General features: G+C 38.8%; 1 protein-coding gene across 2 annotated transcripts in view; it reads right to left on the bottom strand.

Moving 5' to 3' along the window:
- bcl7a (BAF chromatin remodeling complex subunit BCL7A) overlaps positions 1-21,198 on the bottom strand; it is a 49,393-nt gene that overhangs the window by 15,043 nt on the left and 13,152 nt on the right. For both annotated transcript variants that reach the window (XM_048556282.2, XM_059655056.1), the window contains exons 2-3: positions 5,332-5,413; positions 3,891-3,987 (exon numbers count right to left, since the gene is read on the bottom strand). In XM_048556282.2, coding sequence (XP_048412239.1) covers positions 3,891-3,987; positions 5,332-5,413 — 179 coding nt within the window. The remainder of the gene's footprint in view (positions 1-3,890; positions 3,988-5,331; positions 5,414-21,198) is intronic.

Here is a 21,198-nt window from a genome sequence, read left to right as displayed (position 1 = left end):
CTCAATGTATTCATGTCCTTCCTGTTGTGTGGCACTTGGAACTGTACACAATACCCCAGCTGAGATCTAACGTAGTGTCTTATACAAGATAAGCATAAGCTCCTTGTTCTTATACTTTATGCCCCTATTAATGATGCCTGGTATACTGTATGTGTTAATAAATGTTTCCTCCATCTGTCCTACCACCTTTAATGTTTTATGCTCATATATACTCAAGTCTCTGCACCTACACACCCTTCACAGTTGTTACTTTTATTTTTTAAATGTCTTTCCATGTTCTAAAATGCACCACCTCACCTTTCCATATGGAACTTCATCTGCTACCACCCTACTCATTCTGCTAATTTGTGATGTCCTTTTGAAGTTCTACACTGTTGTCCTCACAGTTTACAATGCTTTCAAGTTTGATATCGTATCTAAATTTGTAAAACTGTCCCTACACTCCAAGATCTGAATCATGAAGGTAAATCAAGAAAAGCAGGGGTCCTAATAAAACAAGGATTCTGGGACAGTCCAACACAAACCTTTCTCCAGCCTAAAAATTATCCTTTGACCATTACAGATCAGACAGAGGTTCAACATTTAAACAGATATCTCAATCATTTCACTTACATTTTAAGCGTAGGAATTCCATTCATGGAATCATGAATAAAGTGACTGTTCTACTCATGAATTAGGTGGCTCAATGGTTAGCACTGCTGCCTCAGTGCCAGAGACCTGGGTTCAATTCCACCTTCAGGCAACCGTCTGTGGAGTTTGCACATTCTCCCTGTGTAAGCATGGGTTTCCTCCCGGGTACTCCAGTTTCCTCCCACAGTCCAAAGATGTGCAGATTCGGTGGACTGGCCATGCTAAATTGCCTGTAGTGTTCTGGAGTGTGTAGCTCAGGTGGGTTATAGGGGGATGGGTCTGGGTGAGATGCTCCAAGGATCAGTGTGGACTTGTTAGGTCGAAGGGCCTGTTTCTACACTGTATGGATTCTATGATGATGAGTCGGCCAGATTTTTTTCTGATTAGCGTTCTCCACCAACAACTGCTTCTCAAAAAAAATGAAGGTCAAAAGGAACTCGCTAATCAAATTATAAAAGAACTGCTTTTAAAAATAAATTAAGTAAATTAAGGGACAGTTAAATTTGAGCAAGAAACGAATGTGCAAAGGAATATGATTTCCATCATAAATTTTAAAAATATAACAGATAGGAGAATAAAAAGTTGATCAAAACCTATATATCTACTTGGATCCAAAAACAGGAAGTGTTCAATCATGACAACACAATAGGAAAAGTCAGAAGGGAAATGCAAGAACTGTGTTGCATTTAAATGTTTCTGTCACGTATATTTACTATACCTTTCCTCACTACAAAACTAGAGAATATGGTAGAAGTTTGAGAAATATTCTGATACAGTGGATAGAAGAAATAGAGTGGTTCTTGAAAAATTTTAACCAATGGAAAAAGTACTCCCTTTTTCTTTTCATACATTATATATGAAAAAAAGGGTCTGCATACAAGGCTTAATAAACTTTAACTGATATTCTCCCTCAACATTGTTGACAGTCATTCATTCATGACGCAAGGATCTGAAACAGTTGCGATATTTAGTTGCCAAGCTGGAATGATATATAATATGGCACATACATTATAATTCACCTCTCAGGTTCAGGCACTCCTTGTAAGCCATGCATTTAAATAGGTATAATCTACATTTCAGGTCAAATTTTGAGATGGTGGACCTCATGTGACTTGGCCAATCCTGAAATAAACTTCAGCGCAACGCTGTACACCTATGACTGAGGTCAGATGTTTTCCCTGTGATAATGCTATGGCTTTAAAATGTGTATTTTGTACCTTTTTGTATGGACAGAGGTTTTAAGGCAGTGGTGGATGAAGTGTCCACTCAAACTTGTAAAATAAACAGCTCATGAAACCTTTTAAAGCTGGGACAATAGAAACAGCCTGAATAAATAGGGCCAGCTCCAACAGAACCAGGAGTTTTAGATTTTTAGTTTGTCAGTAGCATTTGCTGGGGTCTCAGCACAGCTCGGAAACTGCAGTGCATCTCTCCCGGCTGCATCCCCTCTCAATAGTTTTCTCTTGATGCTTTTCCCTCCTGGGCTGCTAGAATTGCAAGTGATACAATCTATTTTGTTGACTTTGCCAAGGGTGTGTTTATGGGATGCTACTATATTGGAACAGTCACTGCTTAGGAGTAAAACAATCTATTATTCTGTTAACTTTTCCCATAGAGTTAAGTTATTCCAATTTCTTCTTTCTTTTGTTGTATTTTAACGATAAAATATGAATAAAATGCATTTTGCTTTAAATCTGAGAGTTTGACCAATTGAATTGTATCCAGAATGAAATGCTGGGCACTTGCCTTCACAATAAGGAGGCATAATAGGGGCTAGGCTATCTTCTTAATGTGTTTTTAGGGGTTCCAGTCTGGTCCATTATATTACCTTTTCCAATATTGCCTCACTCTGCAGTCACAAAGCCCAAATTACCATCATTACCACATATAGTAAATCCTCCAGAGAGTCACTTTTCAAACATCTCTCAACCTAAAACATTACATCCAGTGTTATGTTTCCCCAGCATCTTTTTCCTTGTTCTTCAATTGCTTCCCTGTCTCCAAACCAACAAATTTAAAAGCTCTCAATTTTGTTTACATCACCCATATTACAATCACGTCATCATCTGCACCAACTTCTATACCAGAGTCTCGGCCACCTTAGGCCTCCACTCAGTATTCCCACTTGAATGCCTATATCATGCTGCTTTTGGACTAACTAGACAGGTCGTGTAGAGGAAAGCAAGGCAAAGAGAGAGTGGAGGACGGACAGGTACATGGCATCAGAGATGTAGGGGTGAGTGACAAGAAACTGTAAGCAAGAGAATGACTGCAAGCTAAACAGTTCAGGAGTGCATGAGAGAGAGAAACACATCAGACTCTGCCAAACAATCACGTAAATGAAAAATAGTTTTTTTGTGATATCCTGATTTCTTGCATATCATGCATTTTCTCACATACATAAAATATAATTGGAAACTTCTGGGATTTCAAATTTAATAATACTTTTTTGCCCTGCAAGGTAGAGTCTCTTTACTAGGTGGGACAAGCTGCACTAGATGCCATCCACGAAATCACAGAAGCACACAACACTAAAAGGAGGATGCTTAATCACTCAAGTTTATGTTGGCTCTCTGAAGGTACAGCTGCTGGACGTGAGTTTGCTCGCTGAGCTGGAAGGTTAGTTTTCAGACGTTTCGTCACCATTCTAGGTAACATCATCAGTGAGCCTCCGGTGAAGCTTCGTCAGAGGCTCACTGATGATGTTACCTAGAATGGTGACGAAACGTCTGAAAACTAACTTTCCAGCTCAGCGAGCAAACTCACATCCAGAAACTCAACCTGAGCTGCAAATCTTCTCAAAACTTGCTGGTACTTGCTTTTGGTCAACACTTTGACAACTCTGTCATATTATCATCCTCAGGTACCAATCCTATATCGTATTAAAATTATTTTTGGACAACTACCATTTGAAATATTGTTCCAAAAAAGGTTTAGCCAGTGTCAAACCTGAAAGCAACAGTTTTCTTAAACATAAAAACGAGAAAATTGTTACTTTTTTTAAGAGTAATGACCACTATTATATTTAAGAATAGCTTGAAATTTAAAGGAAGAGATTATTTTAACGTTGTGATCACCAAATCTTATAAAACTTCATATCATTACTAATTCGGTTCTGTGCTTAATACTCCGATGAGTCACAATAACCAGATAGTGCACATTAGCAATAAGGCCAGCTGAATAAAATTCTTGTAAAATTCAGCTATTATGCCATTATGAAAAGATCTACAATCTACCAAAAACACAAGAAATACATCTACCTTGAATATCCATCATGCCTGGCGAGGAGCTGTTTTCTGGAGTCGTCACTTCAGAGCCACATTTATCATCTCTCCCCTTTTTTTTATTCTTGTTCTTCTGTACCAAACAAAATGTAGCGATTTGATCTAAAATTCTTATGACTTTGGTAAGTTAAACCTGGTTTGGTGGTTTACATCTCTGACCTTAATATTGTCAAGATTTTTGTGTAATACTTTTTACATCAACATTTATGATGGGAATTCCATACATAAATATATATAATGTTAGAAAGCCAAGATAGATATGGTACTAATTTAATAAGCAGACCTCAATTGTTTGACCTGCTACAGTTGGAGGCCTCACATCACTGAAAACACCGTGGAGCAGTGTCCAGATAATTCAGTTTTAAAACACGTACGGACAAAAACATTGTTACTTTTATTCAAAAGGGGACCTGTCATTTGTACTCATCTACTGAAAACAACCAAACATATAAGTATATGAATTGGGAGAATAGGAAGCCACCGCCAATTAAGCTTGCTCCACTATTCAGTAATATCAGGGCTGATCAAACTACTGCACATTTGCATCTACTTCCAATAACCTTTCACTTCCTTGCTTGTCAAGAATGTATCTATATCTGCCTCAAATACATTAAAGGACTCTGCTTTCACCACTTTTGCAGGAAATCAATTCCAAAAAGACAATCAACCCTCATGAAAAATGATCCCCTAATCTCCATCTTAAATGAACAATCTCTTATTTTTAAGCAGTGATCCCAATTCCATAAGACAAATCATATTTTCCACATCTATCCACTTCAGACCCAAATTTGCATATGGCCTTCCCTATCTCATCACTCTAGTCTAATGGCTAGTCTCAAAATTGCTCAGAGTAACCACTAACCCATCTACCTCACCTAAAAAAAGGTTATTTCATTTCTTTTACTCCTTGGTAGTTTTTCCTCTACATAACCTTTCATCACAACTAACAGCATAGTATGTTCGTTGCGTTCCCACAAATTGCTCAAAACATATGCTGAACTATTTTTACTTTACTTACTACATCTCCCTCAGTACTTGAAGTCTAAAATAAGGATCTAAACAAAAGTAAAAAATATATTTGACAGAAACCAAATTACTTTGAACTTTATCTTTTAATGTCTTTGTTGAAAGTTTGCACTTAGAAGCATCAACTTCCTCCAAGTGAGTAGAGGAGAGCAGGAACAAGATCAATACTAAATGCCAGGCTCGCAGTTATCCGTGGTTTCTCCAAATCTGAATGAGCAATTTACCATTACCAAAATGGCATTATAATTATTTATTCTACTACTAGATCCACAGATGGGTGGTTAATTTGAAAACAGACATACAATACTCCCTGGGCAATTCAAATTCAACTATTTAAGGGATTTATGCTCCCCTACATCTCAATATACTTGACTGCAGAACACCAACTTACATCATCAACTTTAGGTTCCGTTACAGGCACCCATTTGTAGATCCTTAGTGATGTGTCACCAACAGTTACCCATTTCTTCTCCCTGTGTTTCAGGAAAGGAACACATTTAAAACTCAAAAGCAGGTACTCTAACAGCGTTTTATATTTTCATGTTCATGTGTAAAAGTGATTACAATGTAACATTTTACTTATTTTTTAAAAAATCTAAGCTACTATTTTGGAGAGATTACACACAAGTATCGGAAAAGAAACATCAAATAGAGTTCAAGGAGATTCAGAAGACGATAAAAATACCAAGTCCTCTGGACAAACTGCTAAATCAAGGCCGTAATTTCCTGTGGTGGAAGTAAAAGTTAAAAATAACGCTACTAAAGCAGCATGAGAGAGTTTCCAATGCCCAATTCAACAATTTTCAACAGGATTGAATCTGTTTCTGGTAATGTTGGTTATCTAAGTACTGCTTGTGGAACCGAGTTGTCTACAACGTAGCTTTCGCATCTCTCTATGCAGTGATATCATACTTCAAAAAATGCAATAGCTCTGAAATTCTTGGAGAGCAACAGTAGATGAGCAAGGTGCTTCATAAAAATAGTTTTTGTTCTTTAGTTCCTAATAAGGATATGCATTACAAACAAGTGTAAGTAACCCACTTATTGATTTTAAATCACTGCCTTGTCAGGAACTGGTAAAAACTTGACTCACTCACAGAAATGAAGTTAACACCATTTCTAGATTTCCATATCTATTCATGAATGAAATGCCCAATTATTACTTTTTACTAGATTTTTGAAAACGTAGACACAGAAGCATATTTTACCTACTGGATTAAAAAGGAGGAAGAACATGGGGAAGCTTCCAAACAAAAAACGTTCAGAGACACGCAATTTACAGGATTTGAGAGATAACTGAAAAGGAACCTGACTCTCATGTCTAAGTAGTAGTCATACATATCCCATGATCATGTGTTCAACTTCTACATCTATACTAATAGCACCTAGCTCCAACTCACTACCACCCACTCAACAGTTACAGTTTGGTTGTCATCCAATTTTAACCAAATCACATTTTCTCCAGATTATGTAGAAAATGTTATGTTATTTGTTATTTTCAGAACACTTCTCGGGTTGAACACATGCAACCTCTGCATTGGTTCATACCTGAGCAGAGCATCTGACTCCACATTGATGCTACAGAAGATGAAGACAATCATCTCCCACTGAAATTGTATGCCTTTATCACAACCAGATTGTATCATTATAAAATTAGGTCACATAGGTTTCGGGCTAAGTGTGCCAATTGGAATACAAAATAAAACTTTAAAGGTAGGAGACAGAGTAGGAAGAAAGAACAAATTACAGCACAGGAACAGGTCCTTCCGCTCTCCAAGCCTGTGCCGATCCAGATCCTCTACCTAAACCCGTCACCTATTTTTCAAGGATCTGTATCCCTCTGCTCCCTGGTCATTCTTGTATCTGTCTAGATACATCTTAAATGATGCTATCGTGCCCACCTCGACCACCTCCAATGGCAACGCGTTCCAGGCACTGACCACCCTCTGCGTAAAAAACTTTCCACGCATATCTCCCTTAAACTTTTCTCCTCTCACCTTGAAACCGTGACCTCTCATAACTGAGTCCCCCACTCCAGGAAAAAGCTTCTTGCTATCCACCCTGTCTATAATTCATGATTTTGTAGACCTCAATCAGGTCCTCCCCCCGCACCCACCCCCGTCAACCTCTGTCTTTCTAATGTAGATAACCCTAATCTACTCAACCTCTCTTCATAGCCAGTGCCCTCCATACCGGGCAACATCCTGGTGAACCTCCTCTATATCCTCTCCAAAGCATTCACACCCCTTTGGTAATGTGGTAACCAGAACTGTGCACAGTATTCCAAATGCGGTTGAACCAAAGTCCTATACAACTGTAACATGACCTGCCAATTTTTGTACTCAATACCGCGTCTGATGAATGAAAGCATGCCGTATACGTTCTTGACCACTCTATCCATCTGCGTTGCCAACTTCAGGGTACAACAGACCTGAAGACCCAGATCTCTCTGTGCATCAATTTTCCCCAGGGCTTTTCCAATTACTGTATAGTTCACTCTTGAATTCAATCTTCCAAAATGCATCACCTCGCGTTTGCCTAGATTGAACTCCATCTGCCATTTCTCCGTCCAACTCTCCAATCTATCTATATTCTGCTGCATTTTCTGACAGTCCCCTCCATCAGTATTTTAAAACTTACAGAATTTGATCATTATTGCCGAAGTAATCCCATACTGAAAGTTCAACCACCTGGCTGGGCTCATTCCCCAACACCAGGTCCAGTACGGCCACTTCCCAAGTTGGACTATTTACATACTGCTCTAGAAAACCCTCTTGGATGCTCCTTTCAAATTCTGCTCCATCTAAACCCCTAAAACTAAGTGAATCCCACTCAATGTTGGGAAAATTAAAATCTCCCATCTCCAACGCCTTGCTGCTCCTACATCTTTCCATAATCTGTCTACATCTTTGTGCCTCTGTGCCAACTGCAAGCGTGAGAGGCCTGTAGTACAGCCCCAACATCATTACGGCACCCTTTCTGAGTTCCTCCCATATTGCCTCACAGCTCAAGTCCTCCATAGTGCCTGCCTTCAGTGCAGCTGTGATATCCTCTTTAATCAGTAATGCAACTCCTCCACCACTTTTACCTCCCTCTCTATCCCGCCTGAAGCATCTATATCCTGGGATATTTAGTTGCCAATCTTGCCCTTCTCTCAACCAAGTCTCAATAATAGCAATAACAGTGGAGGGCTTTTTTTCCCCTGACTAGAGGCCTGTGGCCAGCAGTGTTCTACAGGGATTAGTACTGGGTCCATGATAACAAAGTGTGGAGCTAGATGAATACAGCAGGCCAAGCAGCATCTTAGGAGCACAAAAGCTGACGTTTCGGGCCTAGGCCAGTACTGGGTCCATTTCTGTTCATCATTTACATAACAGATTTTGAAGAGAATAGAGGAGGATTTGCCAGTAAATTTGCGGATGACATCAAAATTTACAGTATAGCGGACAGTGAAGAAGGTTATCTAAGATTACAAAAAGATCTCAATCAATTGGGTCAATGGGTTGGAGAGTGGCAGATGGAATTTAATTTGGATAAAATGGAATTTTGCATTTTGGTAAAATAAACAAGGGCATGTAGTGATTGAAAGGAGGTTGGTTAAATGGACCTCATTGAGTATGAATTCCCTGACTGGCCCAGGTTAACAGCCCCAATCAGGGAGTCCTGATAACAGATACTAACAAGGGTCTCAGGGATTCTCCTCATTCTAGGGACTGGCTCTGAGCTAGATGGTCAAAGTTCATGTACTGTGTAAATGAGGGGTGACTTGGTGACAGCATACCAGCCTCCCTAGTTACTTCAGGCCGGGCTTACACAATGGTTGAGCACTGCACAGTGTAATAGAACAGAGACACCTAGGGGTTCGGGTACATAATTCTTTGAAATTTGTGTCACACGTAGGTAGGGTGGTTAAGAAGGCGTTTAACACAGATGTCTTCATTGCTTAGGTCTTTCAGTACAGGAGTTGTGACAGCGTGTTCAAGTTGCACAGCACGTTACTGAGGCTTCTTCTGGAAGACTGTACGCAGTTCTGCTTGCACTGTTATTGGAAGGATATTATTAACTTGGAAAGGGTTCAGTAATGTTGCCAGGAATGGAGGATTTGAGTTAATAGACTGAACAGGCTGGGACGTTTTTTCACTAGAGCATAGTAGGTTGAGGAGTCACCTTCTGGAGGTTTATAAAATCATGAGGAGCATTGATATGGTGAATAGCAAAGGTCTTTTCCTTAAGGTGGGAGAGTTCAAAACTAGGAGGCATAGGTCAGAAGTCAAAGATTTTAAAAAGTACGAGCGGCAAGTGGGACTTGAGCCCTAGTCTCCTGGTCCAGAGGTAGGGCCACTATCACTGTATCCTTCACCACAAGTTCCAAAATCTGGAGATGAATATTTTTCAACTTTAGACACTTCCCACACGCAATGGTCTAGGCCACTAGAAACATTTACAATATCCCAATCCCATGCTGCCAAGCTGTCCTATGCCTTAAGCCTATTTTCAGACAATATACTTTAAACTAGAGTCGAGAAAGCAAAAAGTAATTATTTACACAGCTCCAATAAATCTAGTTATCTTTCAGGTTCCTTTTCTTGCCTGCTCTAAGTAATATAGTACATCCATCTTACATCAAAGTCATCCTGTTAAGTTCTTTATCCTGACAGTAGGAAGGCAATACAAGTCAGGACATTTATGATGGTTTCAAATATGTTTCCCTGCTTGCTCACAGTGTCATGGCATGAGTTATGAAACCATCTCCATTACAAAGAACTGATCACCACCAGAGTTTTTAATCTCCTGTGATGGTTTTACCCATCTCCTTTGGTCAGAAAGAATTCTTTCTGGGTAGGCTCACCCTTAAAGTGAAAGCACTGCTCAAATGACAATCCTTTTACACATTACGTACATATCCCTGGATATCCTAAAGAGACCAAACCGCTCATATTTTGCACACATCATAACAAGTCTACCTCCTGATCACGCCATTTCTATGCTTCCAGCAACATAAATACCAGAATTATAAATTACTTTCTTTTAAAAATGTATCTACTTGTCGCAGTGTCAGATTCAGGACCACCGTTTATGAACACCTGTCACTTTTACAGTCAGCCGTTATAACTGAAGAAACATTGACATCACCAAGGCAGATTCGCAATCCATTCTTATGTTCAACTTTGTCACCTCCAACTTTGTACAAGTAAATGCCCTGATTAGCATTTATTACCCCCTCACCCGATGAATTTGCCTGCACATCGGACACCACTTGGAAGAAGCACTTGCTGAGGTTACCAAGGGCACTGAATGTACTCCGGATGGGGCAGCATGGTTGCTCAGTGGTTAGCATAGCTACCTCACAGCGCCAGAATCTCCAGTTTGATTTCACCCTCAGGCGACTGTACGTGGAGTTTGCACATTCTCCCTGTTGTCTGCGTGAGTTTCCATCAGGTGCTTCAGTTTCCTCACACAATTCAAAGATGTGCAAGTAAGGTGGACTAGCCATGCTAAAATTGCTCAGTGTTCAGTGTTAGCCATGGGAAATGCAGGATTACAGGGAAAGGGTAAGGTGATGGAAGATGCTGTTTGGAGGGGCAGTGTGGACTTGTTAAGCCAAAAGGCCTGTTTCCACACTATGAAATCTATGACTTAAATACCCACCATGTGATTAGGATTCAGTAGCACCACGCCTGACCAAGCCCTGAAGGACACGTCTGCCGAAGTTGGCTTATGGCTGGTGGTGAGAGAACCTGTGCAAGGAAAAAAAGCTATTTTATCTAACCATTCTAATTGTCAGAGGCTGCAGCGGTCACTAAACTGTCCTTGTAAAGATAAATTTCTGGCGGTCATCAGATCTTTGTAATGGAGATGGTTTCATAACTCATGCCATGACACTGTGAGCAAGCAGGGAAACATATTTTGCATCAAAGACACCTATTGCGGTCTCTCAAGTAGATGAGGCAGATTCAGATTAGCTTGAAATTGAGCAACTGTGGGTCACAAGCAGCATCACAGTCCACAACCTGTAACCCAATCCCCCAGTGTATCTTTCAATCTACCATCAAGCTAAGGGACCAATCCTAATTCAATGATTGTGGGATAGCATGCCAAGAACACAACTAGACACACCAAAAGAGGTGCAAACCAAGCAAAATTATACCACAGAGCCAAAAACATGCTCATAAAGCTACCTGACCACCAATGATCAGATAAGAGCTCTGCAGTTATCATATCCAATTGTGATAATTAGAGAAAATAATACAAAAAAGAAGTGACTCCAATTATACAGCACCAGGATAATCAAGTCCAACATGTCAATGCAAACAACACTGTACTTTCAGCCAGAAGCATGAAAAGGACACTCTTTCAGGACTCCTCCCAAAATCCCCAAATCCGGAGAGGCAAGTCTGCAGCCAAATCGATTCAATCCATATGACAAGAAACAGCAGCAGACAACAGACAAAGAATAGGCTACAAGCCTTGATTACATCTCATTTGTAGTGCTTGAGACTGCAGTCGCAGAAATAGCTGTGCTCCTAGCTATAGCTATCTATAACCTGGCATCTACCTGACAGAGAAAAGAAAAAAAAATCCATCCAACAAAAGCAGGACAAACCAAATCTAAGATAATAAAGTGTGAAGCTGGATGAACACACCAGGCCAAGCAGCATCTCAGGAGCACAAAAGCTGATGTTTCGGGCCTAGACCCTTCATCAAACCAAATCTAGTCAACTATAACTTGAGTATATCCTCAATCAAAAACAAAACAATAGAATCAATAGCACAAACAAGCTGCATTTACTCAGCAATAACCTGCTCATAGATGCTCAGTATGGGTTTCAGAAAGTTCCAGACAAGTTTAAATTTTTGAAATTTTTTAAGCACAGTTATGTATTTGCCACACTGTGGCTGCAAGGAAGCACTGTAAAACTAAAAGTTAACAGTTGAATTTAACACTATTTCCAAAACCTCTGTCCGGTTTGCAGCAATATGGCGTTTCCAGAATAAAGAAGGATTCACAAAAACCTTTCCTGGTACTGATCCCCAAGCATATTTCAGTTGGTGAAGCATATTCTGGACTTGTACTGTATGCATCAACATATAGCAAACATGCCAAGTGCTTTCAGAAAATGAGACCTATGAAACTGGTTTTCAACTTATCTAAAATGATCAATTAGGCCATGGTAGGACAGGATCAAGGGTGACTTCACTGTTCTCACACAACTACACTCAAAAATACTTTGACTACAGTATTAAGAATAGTCAAAATGAACTCTGCCACTATCTCACTTCATCCAATATTAAATATAAGACAAGAGTAAAAACAACTAAAATTTGAAGTGATAAAACTGTCCAATTGCTAGTTTCTCAAACATTTAGCTCTCATTCATCTCCTATGAATGCACGTGACAATATATAACTTCAACTTTTGTGTCTTTTAATACATTAAAATTACCCAAGGTGCTCCACGAAAGTAATTAGACCATAGTCTGAAAATAAATCAGAGCAATATTAACCCAACTAACAAATCATGGGCAGAATGCTAAATTCGCAGGAGTGACTTTGAGGAGAGGGGAAAGGACATGGAGAGGTTTAATTTCAGAGTCGTACAGCTCAGAAATAGATCCTTCTGCCCAACTCATCCATGTCACCGGGTTTCCTAACTAGTCCCATTTGCCTGTATTTGGCACATATCCCTCCAAACCTCTCCTATCTACCTGTCCAAATGTCTCTTAAATGCTGTAACTGTACCTGCCTCTACCACTTGCTCTGGCAGCTCATTCCATCAAAGCACCACTCTGCATGAAAAAGCTGCCCCTCAGTTCCCTTCTAAATCTTTCCCCTCTCACCTTAAACCTATGCCTTCTAGTTTACACGCCTCTAGCTTGGGAAAAAGACCTTGACTATTTATTAAGTCTATGCCACTCATGATTTTATAAACCTCTATAAGGTTGCCCCTCAGCCTCCGAAGCTCGAGGGAAAAACGTATCGGCCTAGACGACATCTCCTTATAACTCAAAACTCTCGGTCTCTGTAACAGCCTTTAACGTATTTTTATATTTTTTCCAGTTTAATGACAGTTCATATAGCTGTAATTGTATGCAGTATTCCAAATGCGGTCATGCCAATGTCATGCAATAACTGTAACATGATGTCCCAACACCTATGCGCCAACTGATGCAGACAAGCAAGCCAACTGCCTTCTTCACCATTCTGTCTATGTCTGACCCCACTTTCAAGGAACTAAGCCCTCTAGGGAATAGTAGGAACTGCCGATGCTGGGGGCTGAGAAACCAAGGTGTTCTCTGATGCTGCCTGGCCTGTTGTGTTCCTCCAGCTCCACATCTTGTTATTTCAGACTCCAATATCAGCAGTTTCTACGATCTCCGAGTGAATTATAACGTCACCGCAAAGCCTATTTTCTGAAGATGGGTCCAGACCCAAAACATCAGCTTTCCTGCTCCTCTGATGTTGCCTGGTCTGCTATACTATGCCCTCTAGTTGTGGACATCCCCACCCTGGGGAAAATATAGCTTGTCCTTTTACCCTATTCATGCCCCTTATGATTTTACAAATGTCTGTAAGGACTCCCCTCAGCCTCCAATGCTCCAGAAAAAATAGCCTATTCAGCCTCTCCCTGTAGCTCAAATCCTCCAAACCCTGGCAACATGCTTATAAATCTTTTCTAAACTGTCATAAGTTTAACAATACCTTTCCTGTTGCAGGGAGACCAGAATTGCACGCAGTATTTCAAAAGCAGCATAGTCAATGTCCCACACTGCCACAACATGACCTCCCAACTCCTATACTCAATGCACTGACCAATAAAGGCAAGATACCAAATGCCTTCTTCACCACACTACCTGCGACTCCACTTTCAAGGAACTATGAACCTGCACTCCAAGGTCTCTTTGTTCAGCAACATGGACCAGGACCTTACCATTAAGCGTACAGGTCCTGCCCTAATTTGCCTTTCCAAAATGCAGCACCTCACAGTTACTTAAATTCTCCTTGGATTTGTGGTCATAGACATGCTCGCCGAGCCAGTGTGTTTGATGGCAGACGTTTCATCATCTTGCATAGTGACATCATCAGTGCACCTCCAGTGAAGCACTGGTGTTCTGTCCCACTTGTTATTTAAATGCCAGGTTTTGATGGGGTAGTTAGTATCACTTCCAGTTCTTCACTTCCAAAAAAACAGATCTCCCAATTTCTATACTCAATGCACTGACCAATAAAGGCAAGAATGCCAAGTGCCTTCTTCACTACCTCATCTACTTGCATCTCCACTTTCAAGAAACTATGAACCTGGTTAGATGGGCTTGAGATCCGTATGACAGGTCGGCACAACATCGAGGGCCGAAGGGCCTGTACTGTGCTGTAATGTTCTCTATGTTCTATGCACTCCACGGCATCACTCCACAGGACTTACCATTAAGCATATAAATCCTGACCTAATCTGCCTTACCAAAATGTAGTACCTCATGTTTATCTAGGCTAAACTCCATCTGCTACTCCTTGGCTCACTGGTCTTCTGATCAAGGCACTGTCCACTACACCACCAATTTTGGTGTCATCTGCAAATTTACCAATCATACTTCCAACATTCACATCCATATCATTTAGTTAAGTGGCAATTTGCAATACTTCCAATGAATTGTTAAACTTGATGGATTAATATGAGTGCATTCCACTTCACTTTCTTCATTGATGCAAAACATGTGATTTTGTAAAACCAACCTTATCACTGCAACTTTCAACTGTATCTTACCTCTCCAAATATTCTACTCTTGATTCTTATAAACTGACACCTGGACCCTCCACTCAGCAATTCACTGCCTAAAGCTCTGTGCCTTTGTTCTCTTCTGTATATGTTTCCTTAAAATAAATGCCTTCAACAAAACCTTGTGTTGTACACCTCAATCCAGCCTTTCACAGTTGAACCCTAATTTTCCATACAGCCATGAAGTACCATTGAACTTTCTAAAAAGCTCAAATGCAAGTTTTTATTATTCATCCCAGCTTCATGCAGCTACCTGGACGCAGGATAACTAGTTAACTTCATGCAAGCTCCGTGGCATAGGCTTCTGGTAGGCTTTGAACAAAAATACATCAGAATAAAAATAAGTTTAGGACGACGGAAAAAAATCCATCTAATGAGCTGCAAATTACCTCTGTTAAAAACATCACCTATAGAACTAAGCAAATCATATGAAATAGTATTCGACCAAAGATAATCTTTTCAGCAAATGAGGCGGCAGTGATAGAGATAATAGGCTTCTTCTTTGGGACCAAACTGAAGCAGACTGCGAATACTGAAGATATTTTCAGTCTAACTTTAAACATTAAATGCAAATTTAATTTAAGCAGTTTGACTCCAAAATCGAGTGTGCACAGCCCTAAGTAGGAAATGCACTCAAATGCCAATTTCACCAAACTGAAAAGGTTGCAGTGTGTCTCATTTCAGAAAATAATGCTTGGTATTCAATGGGACGTGCTTAAGATTGAGAGGACAGAAGGTGAAAACCAGTAACACTGTCTGCATAGTCCAGGCTCCTCATAATATTTTGTCCCCAAGTGAAGAGACACTCCAACTTTATTGTAAAGTGTTAACATGATATTTTTAACTGCTGTCTCTAATATTAAAGTTCAATTTGACTATCTTAGCCTCTGTTCTATACATGCTGTCTTGAAGAAGAGATCACTGTGCTCAACTAGTCTGCCACCTACCATTTGTTGGCCAGACTCCAACCAAAAAGTCATTGACACATCATAGTTCATCTGTTATAATGGACATTTGGCAACTTTAATGTTTTAAGATAGAGTGCACAAAGGATTCACAATCATGAAGTTCCTCACCCCTGGATCCAGTTATTGGACTAGGTGTTCTCTTTGGAAAATTGAAGTTTAAAAGGAGATTTGATACAAATAATCAAATGATAATGGATCTGGATAAAGTAAACAAAGAGAAACTATTAGGACTTGGAATGCACTGCCTGACATGCGTAGATTCAAGAGAGACCTTCAAAAATTAATTGGATAATTATGTTAAAATACAAAAATTACAAGCCTATGGGAAAAGACTCGAGAATGACACAAGGGCAGGTGGTCTTGAACAGATACACTAAATGATGTTCTTTTGTCATGTAACTGTCTTATTATTTCCTAGAATCTTTATTAAGCTACAGATATTCTTCTTCACATCATATTCTCTCCTTCCACATTCCTGGGCACTCTTTTCTGTTCCAATACATCTAACTTATCTATAATTGCATTGATGCTTATATCTCAAGTCTGCTCTGACAAAGATTCAAAAGTAACTATACAAAAATCCACAATGTCATACCTTGCTAAAACAAATGCCAATTTGGGTTACATGTCTCGTGGTGTAATTACAGAAAACGGTTACAAGAGGTGATTTCTATCCTCAGATTATATGGCAAGGCTCCAAACGTTCAAAGTGATTTGTAACCCATTCAGACAACAGCTGGGAACAAGAAGTTCTAACTGAACAGTCCGAAACTAGATAATCCAAAAGCAAATCCAAGCTGTTCACGAAACCCAATTGCTGATAACACTGGAAAAATGAAGAGTGAAACCTGACTTGACAGACCACAAATTTAATTTGTAATTGGTTGTTCATTCACTAAACACATTCACACAAGAATGCCAATGTATTTTTTAAACAAAAGAATGCAAGTTGAATGACAAAAAAGAAAAAGTAAAGCTATATTCAAGGAGACACCTTCCAGGACAGAGATTAAATCCAGCATTTGTCAGTGAGCAGGTGAATGCAGACACTTGTGTGTTATTGGATAGACACTCGTACAGTGGTGTATACAACATTATGAAAAGTTCTGAAAACCTAACTACCAAAATGTAATGGGGAAAATATTTCTGGGCTAAACTAGGGAATAATATCAAAACAAACAGCAAGCATTTCATTAAATATATAAAAGGGGAAAGAAGCCAAAGTAAAAACTGGCCCCTTAGACAAGCCAGGAAAATAATAATGGGAATTTAAAAAATACTTTGCACTAATTTGAGGGTGCATACATGAGGATCAATGGTCAGCACAACATCGTGGGCTGAAGGGCCTGTTCTGTGCTGTACTGTTCTATGTTCTAAGCTCTATAATCTTCATGTTAGAATACATTAACTGCATTCCAGAAATATGAATTAAGAGGTGAGAAGGGAGACAGAAAATAAATACAATAGCTATCACTAGAAGAAAATGGGCTAATGGTTGATAAGTCTGTGCACCTAATGTACTGCATTCTAGGACATTAGAGGAACTAGGTACAGAGATAGCAAATGCGCTGGTAGCAATCTTCCAAGATACCTTACGATTCTAGAAATGTGCCAAAGGATTGGAAAACTGCTAAAGCAACACTTTTATTCAAAAAGTGAAAAAGGCAAAAAAAAAGTTACAAAAGGCCAGTTAGGTAACATTTTTCTAATTACAGATGTTCGCAGTTGATCATAAAAATGCAATAGCAGAGCATTTGGAAATATCTAATGTAATCAAGATGATTCAATATGGCCTAATGAAGGGGAAATCATGCCTGATAAGTTTATCAGAATTCTTTGAAGAGCTATCAAGCAGGATACATAAAGGGGATCTAGCAAAAACAGTAAATTTAGATTTCCAAAAATTGTTGATAATTGTAGGCTACTTAAGATAACAAGCCACAGCGTTGAAAACAGTACATTCGCACACATAGATAAATGGCTTAATTAATAGAATACAGTTATAAAGGAGTCATTACACGGGTAGAAACATGTAACTAGTGGAGTGCCACTGGGACCAGTGCTGGGGCTACAACTATTTACAATAGATATTTACAACTTAAAAGATGGAAGTAAATGCAATATCACAAATTTGTGGATAACAAAAGTACATAGGAAGGCAAGCAGTGAAAATAACAGTCGACAGAGGAATAAAGGGTAATAATGTGGAAAAATATGAGGATATGCACTTTGACAGGAAGAGGAGAAGCTGAATATTATTTAAGTACAAGAAAGACTGCAGAAACGCGCAGCAGAGGGGGATTTGGGTGGATGCCAAGAGGTTGTCTCGAGTGTGTCTAGGACATAATGACTTAGTAAGATGTCAAGCATTTAGGGTAAAGAAAGGGAGGAATTTCTTCTGAGGGAATAAATCAACAGAATACCTTACAGCAAAAAGCTTTAGAAGTCGAGTCATCAACCATATTCAAAGCTGTGAAACAGATCATTAATCAGTAAAGGTAATCAAGAGTTATGGGGGGAAAAGGCAGGTAAGTGGAGTTGGTACTGGTCAGATCAACCAAGATCTCATTGAATGGCTGAGAAATCAATGAGCCAAATCACCAACTTCTGCTCCTATACTGTATAGTTCTATGGTCTTACGACCGATGGAGTAAATAAGTAAGGGCATTAGCTTTATCTTCAGTTCAGAAAAGTCTACAGTGAACAAATTCTTTTTTTAATTAAGTTCAGGAGCAAGTTTTTAGTTGTATTCAGAAAACACAAGCATTGAGTTTAGAACCAAGTTTTGTTTTTCTCCTAGCAAGTTTAAGTCAGTTCATGAAAAACTCAAGAACAGTCTAGTTTTTGAAGCTTCCAAGTCAGGAAAGTTTAAATTAGGAATCTGCAGGTTATTAGAACAGAGAAAACTTGGGCTCTCATTTATGAAGAAGTTCACATCAACAAATTTAGAAAGAACTCAAATTGACTCCACAGTCCAAAGCCAAAAAACAAGTTTACCTCAACTTTAGAACTCAAGCTTCCAAACAATGAATTCTTTCTAGGTCTGCAATAATATTTTCTATTTTCAGTTCAAGAACTTAAAAGTGAAAATGGCAACAATGGCGAGGTAAAAATGAACAGCAAGCTCAAAGCTACTTAACTTACAACTGCAGGATTAGGACAAAAGTGATTGCTGTGCATAAAATTGGTACTTATGTAAATATATACCAACTTGATTTCAAAACAAGTCAGCATATGCAAGTGTGAAATTGCCCCCTCCTTTAGATTGGGCTATGCTCTGCAGATTTGACATCACATCGACACCAAACCTTTGTCATTTGACTATGACTATAAAATAGATGTACCTGCATCAAGAGGCAATTCTCATCCATTTCCTGTTGGGACACTGGAGAAAAATCTTTTCAATAGTGCAATGCATCAAAAATGAATAATCACTGATTCAAACAATCAATTCAAGCTCATCAATTCTAAACTACCTTGATTACTCCTCCCCTCACAACCTCCTGTAAAAAAGGACATTCTTCCAACTTTCCCAATTTCTTAGTCATTTGTTATGTCAGTGCCATCTTTATTTAGAAAGGTCTGTATGCTTCCTAATCCTAAAATAGGCAGCCCCCATCGTTCTTATGAGAACCTGTCAATGTCCACTGTCCTGCTGTTACTGTTTCTTTTTCTTCCACTAACAATAAGGTTCTCTTAGTTTTAACATTTCATTTCACCAGTCTTCACACTTAACACATCATTTCCATTAATTTGTCATAATGACAATGTTTTATCAAAATCTTTCCCAACTTCCCCCTCATCATAATCTTGTTCGCCCTTTCTTTGTCTCTGTACTCTCAAAACTTGTTAGATCCCTAACATTTTCCAGTTCTGCCTGATGAACAAACCCTGAGTAGGTAGCATTTGTGATGAAACAAGTATTTCCAGTATTTTCGACTTTAGTATTACTACCAATGTTTTCCACATAATTCACAAAAAACATCAATACAATGCAACAACGCAAACATCAGGTTAATCAAGTTGAAGTCAGTAATTTGAAAAAAGAACAGATAGACAGTCTGGTAAGAAACAATATTTTAAAAGTCAAATGAGTCATTGCATATAACTGAAATTTAAAATACCAGATAATCATATTTATGAAAGCAAACTACTGCATGATATTGGAAAGCTGAGAAAACAGAAAATACTTAATATTCAACAGGTCGGACGGCAATATTAGTTTTTTAGGTCAATGATCTATCAAGTTGTGATGAAAGATCATCTGAAACATCAGTTGTCATCTAATTTACTGAGTATTTCAAATGTTTTAAAATTAACTGTGTATAGTTATAGAAGCAACATAAAAGTTGTTCTTAAATATATGGTATCAGACACTCACAAGACTTAGAAAATCTTCAAAGTGAAGTATCAACAAGAGACATTCCACATGTGCATGATAATATCACAAACTAATAGCCCAAAACAAAGTCTCAATGCTTACATCAAAACTATCACTTAGGAAATTAGCATTTTACAAGGCTACCACTAGTCAAGGCTGAAAGCAACCTCATTGAGGAAGGATCATGCCAAGGTAGAAAACAAATTAAGATTTTGGATTTTCACAATGTCACAATGCAAATGCTCCCACATAAAAATGTTAAACGAATGTGAAAATTACAAAGAGTAAGGCATTTACCTTTAGCCTGATTGCGAATCATTTATTTTAACAAACTACACTGCTAATTTCCTCCAATTTGTGAGGTTCTTGAGAAGCAACAATAAGCTTCAGTAAGAAGCATTTAGAGTCAGATCCACATGTGCTTTTAAACCAGATGCATCCTATACACTCAATCTGCTAGAATATAGCGATGGTAGCCTTAAGTGGAAAAAGTGCACAATGCAATTTTCATTACATTATATCCTTCTTAGCAAAGGGGATATTTGCTTGTTCCCAAGTATAAATAATAAGCATCACTTGAAGCTTTAACTTCACTGGCCATTCTGTTAATTCATCAGACAAACTATTACATGCACAAATCTTAGTATTAAAAACTTAACAATGCAGGCAAAAATTTGCTCATCAACTGAAAAGTTATTTCGTAACATTTACTTAGATATGGTGAATCTTTCCTCACATAAGTACAATATTTCTGAAAGCATGCTGAGTCTCATTTAACTTGTACTTCAAATGAGATACCAATGGCAAAATCTGATTCAGTCTCTGTAAATAGTGTTTTCTGCACTTTGAGGAATGTCATGTTTCACGTAATCGTTTGCTAATTCTGTTTACTGATCAAATGACCTTTTTGCATCTGTCACAAATGGACAAATATAAACGGGTTGTTTGCTTTACAACAGATCATGTTTCCAGATCACTTTGCCCTTTGCTTAGCAGCATAGCTATAACTTTCATAATACTCACTTCACTTATTTTCACTCTATAGTGTTCCCAAAAATTGATTATTGCTCTGCAGAGTAGATCAAAAAAAGCACACGCAAAGGATGTGCTAAGGTGTTAAGACCAGAGACTTGAGTG

The sequence above is a fragment of the Stegostoma tigrinum genome, chromosome 26 (assembly GCF_030684315.1).
Source record: "Stegostoma tigrinum isolate sSteTig4 chromosome 26, sSteTig4.hap1, whole genome shotgun sequence".
Taxonomy (NCBI): Eukaryota; Metazoa; Chordata; class Chondrichthyes; order Orectolobiformes; family Stegostomatidae; genus Stegostoma; species Stegostoma tigrinum.
The sequence above is the reverse complement of the archived record's forward strand: the minus strand, read 5'-3'. Positions and strand labels throughout refer to the sequence as shown.